This window comes from Acinonyx jubatus, chromosome E2 (assembly GCF_027475565.1).
Source record: "Acinonyx jubatus isolate Ajub_Pintada_27869175 chromosome E2, VMU_Ajub_asm_v1.0, whole genome shotgun sequence".
Lineage (NCBI taxonomy): Eukaryota > Metazoa > Chordata > Mammalia > Carnivora > Felidae > Acinonyx > Acinonyx jubatus.
This window is the reverse complement of record NC_069396.1, coordinates 1,170,724-1,182,331: the sequence shown is the minus strand read 5'-3', so window position 1 is coordinate 1,182,331 and position 11,608 is coordinate 1,170,724. Positions and strand designations below refer to the sequence as shown.

General features: G+C 63.9%; 2 protein-coding genes across 2 annotated transcripts in view; one reads left to right on the top strand and one right to left on the bottom strand.

Moving 5' to 3' along the window:
• Nucleotides 1-3,681: 3,681 nt before the first annotated feature.
• Nucleotides 3,682-8,193, top strand: CDT1 (chromatin licensing and DNA replication factor 1). The gene is made up of 10 exons (XM_027076413.2): nucleotides 3,682-4,035; nucleotides 4,590-4,685; nucleotides 4,759-4,913; nucleotides 5,438-5,635; nucleotides 5,730-5,875; nucleotides 6,041-6,141; nucleotides 6,580-6,768; nucleotides 7,011-7,151; nucleotides 7,224-7,425; nucleotides 7,859-8,193. The coding sequence occupies exons 1-10, from the start codon at nucleotides 3,805-3,807 to the stop codon at nucleotides 8,020-8,022; spliced, it is 1,623 nt and encodes a 540-aa protein (XP_026932214.1). The 5' UTR covers nucleotides 3,682-3,804; the 3' UTR covers nucleotides 8,023-8,193.
• A 515-nt stretch (nucleotides 8,194-8,708) lies between these two features.
• APRT (adenine phosphoribosyltransferase) overlaps nucleotides 8,709-11,608 on the bottom strand; it is a 50,626-nt gene continuing 47,726 nt past the window's right edge. The window contains exons 2-6 of the mRNA XM_027076419.2: nucleotides 11,026-11,142; nucleotides 10,789-10,895; nucleotides 9,561-9,694; nucleotides 9,252-9,330; nucleotides 8,709-9,008 (exon numbers count right to left, since the gene is read on the bottom strand). Of these exons, the coding sequence (XP_026932220.1) occupies nucleotides 8,866-9,008; nucleotides 9,252-9,330; nucleotides 9,561-9,694; nucleotides 10,789-10,895; nucleotides 11,026-11,105 (543 nt within the window). The 5' untranslated portion in view covers nucleotides 11,106-11,142 and the 3' untranslated portion in view covers nucleotides 8,709-8,865. The remainder of the gene's footprint in view (nucleotides 9,009-9,251; nucleotides 9,331-9,560; nucleotides 9,695-10,788; nucleotides 10,896-11,025; nucleotides 11,143-11,608) is intronic.

The following is an 11,608-nucleotide window of genomic DNA, read 5'->3' as shown; positions in this document are numbered from 1 at the left end:
GCGGCTCTGAAATTATTTTAACAAGACTAATTTCTCTACTAGTCTCTGTCCACTAGAATGTGAGCTCCTTGAGAGCAGGGGCCTCATCAGTCTTGGTCTCAGCCTGGCACATAGTGGACCCTCATGGCACAGCCTGTAATGGGCTTTCAGCAGCCAGGCTCCCAGACGGCACTCAGTAAAAACTGGCTCATCACATGAATGAAGGCATAGCGCCAATGTCCCAGTTTCTCCAGGGTAAACATCCACAAACAAGGGTTCTAGTCCCTTGTTATCTGGTCTGTCTCTTGGCATTTTAGCCAGGCTATAACCTCTTAGCATTCCATACCTATAGACCAACGTGACATTTCAGGTGGAGCCTGGGCAGAACTCAGCAGAGAAGGGCTTTCACTACCCTTATTCTATTTTTCTTTTATTTTTAAAATAATATTTATTTTGAGACACAGAATGCCAGCAGGGGAGGGGTAGAGAGAGGAGGAGAAAGAGAATCCCAAGCAGGCCCTGCACCATCAGCAGAGCCCGACGCGGGGCTCGATCTCACAAACCATGAGATCACGACCTGAGCTGAAATCAAGAGTCAAACACTTGACTGAGCCACCCACGTGCCCTTCGCTTCCCTTATTCTAGACTCTATGCTTTTATTAACGTAGCCTCATATGGATCAACTTTTTGACCAGGCTTTAGTCAAGCCTCCTTGGGTTGGAAGAAACAGAAATCCAGGCAGAGGCACTTTAAGCAAAAGAGGCAAATGTTCGGGAAGGGCTACAGGCTGCTTCATAAAAACCTGGGCCATCGCGAAGGGCAGTGGGTCTCCCAAGAGAGCACACTGGAAACCATTACAAACCATCTGATTTAGCTGTGTGTGGCTGCCTGTCCCTGGGCCACACGGTCCCTTGCTCACTCTGTCACCACACACATGGTGGCGGTGGCCGTCCTACTCCATCTCGCTTCCCACAACCAGAGGGGACAGAAGGGTGAGCTCTCCACGCAGAGTCTTGGGTCCCAGGAGAGTATCTGATTGGTTCAGCTGTGCACCTCTCGTCCAATCAGCTGTGACCGAAAGGTAGGGGTCATACCTTGCAGAGGTGGCTGTGGACCCCATTATTGTAGGTGGGTGGGCAATTTCTTAAGAAGGAGCTGCCCCGAGCCTTAAGTCACCCCAAAAGGCCTAGTCTCCAGTAATGACATTAAAAGTAACAGAGGCACAGCCAGACGCAGCGCCATGGCATGGACACTGGCCACAGCACTGGAGGTGGTCCCCAGGCCCCTGCTGTATGGCATGTGTCCCTCCGGCTGCTGGCTGGCCTTCGGAGACCATGTGTCCCTTTGCTGCTGGCAGTGCATGCAGACAGCACTGTTCAGTCCCCAGACTCCCCCCTCACACGGGCAGACACATTTTAGGTTCACGTTCCTGATCCCACAAGAGCCTGTGAAGGGTCCTTTAGGACGCAGCTATCCCCAGAGCTATTCAGGCCTCCCACGGCCTGCTTCTGCCTCTGCTTGTGCCCCAGGGAGCCGGCCAGAGCACAGCAAGGCCACGCATGTCCCTCCCAGGAGTCCCCCTGAGGAGAATGTGCCTGGGAGTGCGTGGCCGAGTCACGCAGCCATGTGGTGGCCAGGCAGGCAGGGAGTGCTCTCTTATGGCGGGGGGGGGGGGGGGGTTCCCGGATTTGTCACGACCCTAGGGCCTGCCTCCCATCCCCTCACACAGCTCTCTTGGGAAGCACGAGCCTAGCCAGCACGCTGTGGTTCCAGGCCGGTGGGTAGGCAGGTGCAAGACAAATGAAATGCTGGCAGAAATTCCTAAGCATTTTGGAGGCTCTGGGAAGGCTCCTGCTTCTCAGCTTATCTACGGAGGGCAGGGACTGGGCCAAACCGCTGGCTGGGAGCCAGATATCGGAGTCACTGCGGTTAGATTCAGCTGCCTGTACCTCTCCAAGACCAGGATTGTTTATCTTCTAAACGTGAAACAGAGCATAGAGAACCACAGTGTCTGGGAGAGAAGACAGCTCCCTCCCTCCTGATGAGCAGCTATGAGCAGAAATATTTACAAAGTCCCCTTATCACCATTGGTCTGAAGAAGAGGCTGTGCCTAGAATTCGTGATGCCATTACAGTCCCAGAATCCTACACTCTCCCTCTATAACGCATAGCAAGCTTACATTTGGAGTGTTCCCTTCTGACTGAGGTCAATTCTTTTTTTTTTTTTTTAAGTTTATTTATTTTCAGAGAGACTGCGTGAGCGGGGAGGGGCAGAGAGAAAGAGACACAGCATCCCAAGCAGGCTCCACACTGTCAGCACAGGGCCTGACATGGGGCTCAAACTCACAAAACCCTGAGATCGTGACCTGAGCCAATACCAAGAGTTGGATGCTTGACTGACTGAGCCACCCAGGCGCCCCTCAACTGAGGTCAGTTCTTGCCTCTAACCCCCAACCACTGTTTTGATTACAAAATCTATTTCACCAGGGCGCCTGGGTGGCTCAGTGGGTTAAGCATCCAACTTCGGTTCAGGTCATGATCTGGTGGTTCGTGGGTTCCAGCCCCACATCCGGCTCTGTGCTGACAGCTCAGAGCCTGGAGCCTGCTTCGGATTCTGTGTCTCCCTCTCTCTCTGCCCCTCCCCTGCTCACGCTCTGTCTGTCTGTCTCTCTCAAAAATAGATAAACATTAAAAAAAAAATTTTTTTTTATAATAATAAAAAAAAGAAACCTATTTTACAGGACCACCGGGGTGGCTCAGTTAGTTGAGCGTCTAATTCATGGTTTCGGCTCAGATCATGATCTCGCGGTTTCGGTTTTGTGGATTCAAGCCTAGCATCCACTTGGGACTCTCTCTCCCCCTGCCTCTCCCCTGCTCGGTGCTCTCTCTCTCTCTCTCTCAAAATAAAGAGTCTTAAAAACAAAACAAACAAAACAAAACAAAACGACACGGCACATATTTTAGGTGGTGGCCTAGAGCACAAATAGCAAAACGGAAATGGAACAGCACTTAGCCTTAAAAATGCTGGTTGCAACCCTGTCCGCGGATCCCTGGGTGGCCGATAACTTGCTACAGGCCGTTCACAAAGTATGAACCTGGGACATACAGGAAACGGTCGTTTCTGTTTTCCAAACGCTCGGATCCTTACGGAAAGCCTGGAGAAGACGGAGGAACAAAGCCCCCAAGCTGGCGCTCGGCCTTCGGAGGACACCCCAACGGCTGCGCCCTCGCGCCTCCCGGGCAGCGGGGTCTCCAGGACTCCAGACGACCTCGGCCGTAGGCTCTGGGGACTAACACCCCTTTTCTTGCCACTGATCCCGTTCTGAAAGCCACTCTTCCTTTTAAAAACATGGCAGCGGGACTGACATACGATTCGCACCCAGAGCCGACGCAGGGGTCTTCGTGCGGGGGTCTGGCTGCCCCGGGGCGCCTCGCCGCGGAGGGCCAGTGTCGTCCAACGCGCACCGCTTGCAATTCAAGCAGGAAGTACGTAGCATGTCTCTCTGCTCCGGGACCGCACTGGCTCGACGACCGCCGCCAGCCGGGGAGAGTCGTCAAATCCCCAAGCCCTGCGGAGGCGGCCGGCTCTAAGGCGCATGCGCGCTGCGGCCGGGCTAAAAGAGTACCAGTGCGCATGCGCCCCGGCGAGTCCATTTCCCGGCCTCCCCCGCATCCCGCCCTGGCGCCGAAGGTTCCGCCCGCGGAGGGGCGGGGCCACGCGCGGCGGGAAAATCGGCGCGGAGCGCGGCCCCACTTCCGGCCCCGGACTGTACTCTGCTCGGTCTCGGTCCCGCCGGGTCCCCGGCCCCCGGCCCTGGGTCCCGCCATGGCACAGCCCCGTCTCACCGACTTCTTCGCGCGCCGCCGCCCCGGGCCCCGCGCCGCGCCGCCGCGGGCCAAGCCGGCCTGGCGCACCCCGAGCCCCGCCAAGCCGGCACCCCCCACCCCGGCCCGGACCCCGGGAGGCAGCCGCAAGCGCGCCCGCCCGCCCGCCGAGCCCACGCGCGACCACCCCGCGCCGCCCGCGCGCAGGCGGCTGCGGCTACCGGCCGACACGGTGAGGCCGCGGCAGGGAGAGGGGGGAAACTGAGGCCGGGGCGGGGGGCGGGGTGAGTGGATGAGCACCGACGGGAGAAAACACTTGGAGGGGAGAGCCGGGAAACAGGGCGGGGTGGCCCACAAAAAGACTTGCCCTGGAGGGAGGGCGCGGACTAGGGGGTTGCATGCACGCGGTAAACCGAAGCCTCGCGAGGGAGGACTCGACCATTCGGAGAATGGGCCTGGAGCCGCTGTGGGAGACGGTAGAGAAAGCGCGGGGCCGGGTCGCTTGAGACCCGGCAGGTGGGCCGGCCTGCTGGAGAGCACGTCAGTGGGGGTGGGGACAGAAGGTACTGGAGTTAGGGCCGGAGGGCCCGAGCGCAGTGGGCGGCTGCGTGTCTAGCTTGCCAGCAGACTGGGCGAGGGGTCAGGCCTGGCCCCTCTGACTTGACTCCAGCAGAAACTGTCATTGATGCCCCCAGCAGCGGGTGTGTAGCCCGCTGAGGGAACTAGGAAACCCTCTCTTACCGCAGGGTGTCCTCACTCGTTCTCCTTTGCGGTCCTGTCCACCAGGTCTCGAGCCCCAGTGCCCTGGCTGCCCCAGGCTCCCCAGAGGAGGCCACTCTCTCAGCAGGTCAGCTGCCCTGCTTGGCAGCCCAGGAGGACACGGTGAGGCTGGCCCCGGGGGGAGGGAGAGTGGTGTGGGGGTGACGGGCCAGCTGATGGCATCTTGTGTCCACAGGCCTCCTCAAAAGTCACGCTTTCTGAACTCAAGTCGTGCCTACAGCGGGCACGGGAGCTAGGGGCCCGGGCCCAGGAGCTGAAAGCAAGTGCCCAGAGGAAGGATGCTGGGGAACCCTGCGTGCTGGAGGACCAGGGGCAGCCAGCAGGGCCGTGGTGAGTCCTGGGTGGGCAGACAGGCACCCAGGGAAAGGCTAGGCTGGTGGGAAGATGGCAGGCGGGACAAGGCTGGGGGGGCTGCTCCCCTTCCAGTCCCTGCCACTCACTTGGCTCTGCACCTCAGCCTCCATCCATAAGAGGGTGCCCGTTCTTGCCTCAGTGGCCCTTGTGACTTTGGAATGCCGTCTACAGCTGCCATTTGTTGGGTATTTGTCTCCTGCGCCCATGTCTGTCCTCCCCAGCTCCTGAGGTCATATGTGCCTCGTAGAGATAAGGAGCCAGGACTTCCCTAGGTGACCGGGCGAGATGTGAGGCCACGCTTTCCTGGTTCCAGCCCTAGTGCTGGTGACGGGAGACTGGGCGCGCCGGGGCTTTGGGACTGGTGTGTGCTGTGTCACGGGAACAGGGACGGTTTTCGGGCCCCGGCTCCGGGGTCTCCCTGGCCATTTGGCCTGCCTGCCGTCGGTGTTGGAGGGTGTGGGTCTGGTGCTTCTCCTGAGGCCTCGCTCCCCTCCTGGCAGCGGACAGAAGGCACCCGCCTACCAGCGCTTCCACGCCTTGGCCCAGCCGGGGCCCCCGGGGCTTGTGCTGCCCTACAAGTACCAGGTGCTGGCCGAGATGTTCCGCAGCATGGACACCATCGTGGGCATGCTCTACAACCGCTCCGAGACCGCGACCTTTGCCAAGGTTAAGCAGGGCGTCCAGGACATGATGCGCAAGTGAGTGGCCCGCAGAGGGTGGGGGCCTCACCCTGCCCGTACGGTCTGAGTGTGCCCTTCCCGGCGCGCTCTGACCCAGCACCTTGTCCCGCAGGCGCTTTGAGGAGCGCAACGTGGGCCAGATCAGAACCGTGTACCCCGCTTCTTACCGCTTCCGCCAGGAGCGCAACATCCCCACCTTCAAGGACGGCGTCAAGAGGTCCGATTACCAGCTTACCATTGAGCCGCTGCTAGACCAGGGTGAGCGCGCTCTGACTGAGGTCATGCGTGTCCGAGCCTCGGTTTCCCCGCCAGTGACACTGTGTGATTTTGGGCGTGGCGTGAGGCGTCGGAGACCAGCAGTCTGGGGGCCTGGGTGACGGGGCGGGCCCGGGCGGGGGGCTCAGGCCTGAAGTCTTCCCGCAGAGGCTGGCAGCACGGCTCCCCAGCTCACGGCCTCGCACCTCCTGCGGCGCAGACAGGTCTTCGGCCAGAATCTGGTGGAGCGCGTCCGGGAGCACCACAGGGTGAGTGACGGGGGTGACCGGCTCCGTCCTCGGAGGAAGCACCTCCCCGGCAGGCCCTGGGCTGGGCCCCGAACCGTCCCTGTCATAGCTCCGTCTTACCCCGCAGGAGACGGGCCCTCGTGAGAGGCTGACTCTTCGAGTTCTCTTCACCCATCTCCGTGGCTGCCTCGTGGGGTGGGTGCAGGGCTGGGCGAGAGCCCCGCTCCTGGTTCCCCAGTGGAGGTCCGGGAGCTCAGGGCTGCAGCCTCAGGCCCTGGGGGCGCGTGATGGGCTCAGTGCTGCTCTGTTCCGGGTGTCGTGCCCTTTGGCCCAGCTGAGCACCTGAGCCCAACATGGCCCGACTGGGCGGGCTAGGAACGCAGCAGCCCTGCCCCCCCCCCCCCCCCCCCCAATGCAGATGTGCCTGGGCTCACCTGGCACTCGCGTCTCCTCACACAGGCCTTCCTTGCCTCCCTGAACCCGCCCATGGTGGTGCCTGAGGACCAGCTGACACGTTGGCACCCCCACTTCAATGTGGACGAAGTGCCTGACATTGAGCCGGCTGAGCTGCCCCAGCCCCCCACCACGGAGAAGCTGGCCACCGCCCAGGAGGTGCTGGCCCGTGCCCGCAGCCTGATGTCACCCAGGGTGAGGCCGCCTTAGGGCTTGCGGGGCGGGCACCCGACAGGCTCCATCCTTGGCCATGCGCCTCTGGGGTGGTGGGACGTGCCCTCCCCCCTTATGGAGCGCTGCCTGCTTGGCAGGCTGCACCCTGGGCACCGGCCACCTGCCGTGACGCTCAGGGTGAGCCTGGGCCGGCAGACGGTGACCTCCCTGTGGCCGGGCCGGGTGGGGGGGGCCTTCTGATTCTCCCCTCTGAACTGCCTCAGATGCAAAAGGCCCTGAGTGACCTGGCTCTGCGTACGGCCAAGTCCGGCAGCCCCGGGTCCCCCGGCCCTGCCCTGCCGGCCACCCCGCCGGCCACCCCGCCTGCCGCCCTGAAGGGAGTGTCCCAGGACCTGCTGGAGCGGGTGAGTGTCCGGGGTCCTGGCAGGGGCCCGTGGGACCGGCTCTCCGCTGACCGTTCTCGGGGCCTACCGCAGATCCGCTGCAAGCAGGCGCAGAAGCAGCTGGCGCAGATGACGCGGCAGCCGGAGCAGGAGCGGCGGCTGCAGCGGCTGGAGCGGCTGCCCGAGCTGGCCCGCGTGCTGCGTGGCGTCTTCGTGTCAGAGCGCAAGCCCGCCCTCACCATGGAGGTGGCCTGCGCCAGGATGGCGGGCAGCTACCGTGCGGCCCTGAGCCCTGGTGTGTGCAGGGGCGGGGCCGGGCCCTCCCTGTGCCCCCTCCCTGTATTCCCCGCTCAGGATGAGGCTGGGCACGGTGTCCTCGAGCCCCCACCCGGCCCCCAGACCCCCCCCAGACAGCGCCGGGCCCCACGGGACTGTGGGTTCCCTCCAGGCTGCAGGGCGACCTGCCTCCTCCCCCCTCCCCCCTCCAGGCCTGGTGTTGGGCTCCGTGGGAGGGTCAGCTCCTCAGCAAGGCCATTCTGTCACTGCCCTGGCCCGAGCCCTTCCACCTTCCCACCACTGGGTCTGCTGCTTGGAGGCTTGGACAGGCCTGCGGGGCGGGTTGGGGGGCTGGTCCTAAGGCAGGCCCGCTGACTGGTCTGGACCCCCCCATAAGGGGTCAGTACCCCCTCCCAGGCGCACGGCCCTGCTCACATCCTGTCTGTCTGCAGGGGAGATGGAGAAGCACGTACAGCTGCTCTCTGAGCTGCTGCCCGACTGGCTCAGCCTCCACCACGTCCGCACCGACACCTATGTCAAGCTGGACAAGGCTGCTGACCTGGCAGGTGTCCTCGCCCGGCTGGCCCACCTTGCCCGTGCCGAGGCGGCACGGTGAGCCTCGCGGGCCTGGGCTTAGGTCCTTGGCCTGCCGTGTCTCTTTCATTCCCTTTAGGAACACAGTGCGCTTTTCTCCCCCTCCTAACTCGCCACCGGGGTCCCTGGCTAGTGTGGGTGGTGGGCCCACCCTCCTGCAGAATATTGTCATTAAACTGGTTTCTGTTGGTGACTGTCATCGTTGGTGTCTTTGGGGCATAGCGGAGTGGGGTGGCTCTGCAGTCTGTGCAAGCTTGGGTGAGGCGGCTGGCACAATGCCCCCGATATGTCCACATGGGAATCCCTGGTGACCCAGTAAGCTCGGTGTCCCCGCTGGACCCGTACAAGAGGGAGGCGGACTGCAGGGCTGGGGGATGCAGGGGGGGCCCGGAGCCCAATTTTTCCTGGAACCTTCAGGAGCCAGCCCCACTCCACTGACAGTGTCATGAGCCACCCTGCTGGTGTGACTGACCACAGCAACTGAGAGGCCGTTTGGGCAGCACCTGCCCCCTGAGAGGCAGCTGGGAGCAGAGAGCCACAGAATGCCAGACACATGCCCGCCCAACCCGCCAAGTGGGATTCCCGCACCTCTTGGCCCCGGATAAAGAACAGCCACTCTAGCAAAGCACTTTATTCACCTCTTTTCAGTGTTTGTAGGTGGCCTTGCAGTGGCCGGGGCTCCGGCCTGAGCTACCGGCTCCAGGCCTCGGCACCTCCAGAACCTGCAGGAAGGGCCCCGGGCGGTAGAAAAAGGCAACTGCAAAAAAGTTTAAAAAAAAAGTCCAGACGGGTGGCCAGCGCCCCCTGGCGGCCATCGGCCAGCCACGAGGCAGGAACTCCTCTCGGCCAGAGCGGGGAGGGTGGGTCAGTCGTACTGCAGGAGAGAGAAGACCGGCACGGCCCCCAGCTTCTCCCTGCCCTTCAGCGAGGTCAGCTCCACCAGGCTCACGCACTCCAGCACCTCCGCCCGCAGCCGGCCCAGCAGTTCACAGGCCGCATGCATGGTTCCTGAGTGGGTCGGCAGAGGGCACACAATGAGGCCCCACCCAGCCGGGGGGCGGGGAGGGGGAGGAGGTGGCTGGGGAGGAGGCTCCCACCTGCCCACACAGGGTCTTGCCGCTCACGCGTAAACTGTACAGTGCTGAGGCCCCAACCCACGTCTCACACGTGGGCTGAGCCACTTTCCTGCACCCCCAGCAGTCCTAGCGCCAGGCCCTCTTTGCCGGGGGGAGGGGGCGGGGAGACCCTCACCCCCAGTGGCCAGCAGATCGTCCACGACGACCACCTTCTGCCCTGGCTCCAAGGCGTCTCTCTGGATTTCCAGCTCAGCCTGCAGATGGGAAGCAGGCACTCGGTCTGCACGTCTCCAGACGCGGCCCTGGTGTGCGGAGCCTGGGAGGTGGTGCCGACGAGAGCCCAACCCACCCAGCTGCCGCTTGGCTGCGTGAGCTAGGCTGGCGTCTCGGGCAGAGTTGGCATCAGCCGCGGCAGCTACACCCGACCCAGAGGATATCCTCAGGAAGCCCAAGGGTCACGGGTGGCGGTGCCCAGCCCACTCACCTTCCCATATTCCAACGTGTATGAGGCGGACACCGTGGGGCCGGGCAGCTTCCCTCGCTTTCGGATGAGCACGCAGCCCAAGCCAAGCTCCTGGGCCAGGGAGGGGCCGAACAGAAAGCCTCGGGAGTCTAGGCCTGTTGGTCAGAGGTGGGGTGTCAGGGGTGGCTGTGTGGCACGGGAGCACGAGGGTCCCCAGGGGCCAGTGCCGGACAATGGCAAGAAGCCCCTGGCTTTGTTGGCTCCAGCTAAAAGTCCTTGACTGAGCACCTACCTCTGTGCACAGAGCCTGCTGGGTGCTGCAGGGCAGGAGCCGGGGACCCAGAAGCGGAAATAACTGTGTGGCCTCAGGGAAGTTACCTGCCTTCTCCCCACAGCCCTGCCGCCAGCCTGTCACTGGGCTGCTAATAACTAAGGAGCGGACTCAGACGGCTCTTGTCATTCTTGCAGCAGCATCTGCCCTGGAGGGGCTGGCCCCGGGCTATCGCCTGCTATCTCCCGCGGTCACTCATGGGGAAGCGCAGGCCCCACCCCCTAGGGGTGCTGCCAGGGAGGGCTTCCAGAGGAAGGAACCCTCTGAAGGACACAGTCAAGTGAAAAGCCATGGTCCCGCAGGGCAGCGGGGAGCCATGGGAGGGCCGGGGCATGGCGCGGTCACGGAGACCCGGCCTGCTGGGGTCCTCCCTGAAGCCCCGTGCTGGGCAGAGGGCCTGGCCCACAGCTCAACACACAGACGGGCAACAAGAGTGTTTTTGGCCCAGTGGACTCTGGTCAGACACCCTTGGGGATACTCAGCCCGTAGCCCCACCAGTCCAGAACGGAGGACCAGGAAGTCGGCGAGAGCGAGGGGCACGGCGATGGGGTGACCTTGCCCTCAGCCGGCCACCGCAAAGACGCGCCCACCCTCAGGCGGCCAAGTGCCGCTCAGCAGGTTCATCCTTACAGCCTACTCGAGGGTCGGCAGCCAAGCACGGTGCGACGTTCAGCGTGTCCCCGACGGACGCCCCCCAAGCCTCTCCTAAGCTAACGTGGGTCGCCCCTCCGTCCGCGCCGCTCAGGGCTCAGGGGGGAGGAACGCCCACGGTACCCTCGCGGAGCCTGGCACAGACCCGGCGACCTCTCCGGGCCTCTCGAGACACCCCAGGGCACAGCATCGGCGCCGGGGGCAGGCAGGAGGCCCGGGGAGGGTCCACCTGGGATTCGAGGACCCGCCCCTGCCCCCTCCACTTACCCACGATGTAGTCGATCTTGCCGCCGTGGGTCTCTTTCAGGTGATTCGTCAGGAGGCGGATGGACGCGCGGAAGGAGTCGGGGTCCTTCAGGACGGGCGAGATATCCCTGGCACGCGAGGGCAGGCCTGGTGACCCCCGGGGTCGGGTCGGGTCCGGGCCCCGCACGGGGACGGCGGGCTCGCTGGCCTGGCCCCGCGCGGCCGCCCCCCCGCCCCGCCCCGCGCCCGCCCCCGCACCTGAACAGCACGCCGGGCACGGGGAAGTCCGGGAAGCTGCGGATGCGCCGCGCCACCAGCTGCAGGTCGGAGTCCGCCATCGCGGGGTGAGCGCGGGGTGAGCGCGGGGTGAGCGCGGGATGAGCGCGTGTCCGGGAGCGGCAGGGGTGCGCCGGCGGCTCTGCGCCTGCGCGAGCGGGCGGGGCGCCTACGCTAGGCGCCAGTGGGCGGGGCCGCCGTCGCCCGCAGGGACTACCGTATTCCACCGAATCTTGGGTGCCGCGTTGTTGCTCTAGCGCCCTGAACAGGCGCGCCCCGTCCGGCTCGTCGCCGCCGCCGCGCTCGCTCTCCTACCGCGCGGTGCGAGGGGCGGACGCGCGCGGCCACCAACATGAGGGGCCCAGCCCGAGCGTCCCCTGCAGGAGTACGCCGGTGGACGGGGACGGCAGCGGGGGTGCCGAGCCCTGGAGGGGACGGGCCGGCTCCGCCAGACCCTCCGGGAGCGCGCGGGAGTTGGGAGTGCCGGGGCCACCCCCGGCCTCAGCGACGGGGCGGGGCAGAGGGAAACCCACCCCGCCCACTTCCGCAAAGGGTCAAATCCTTA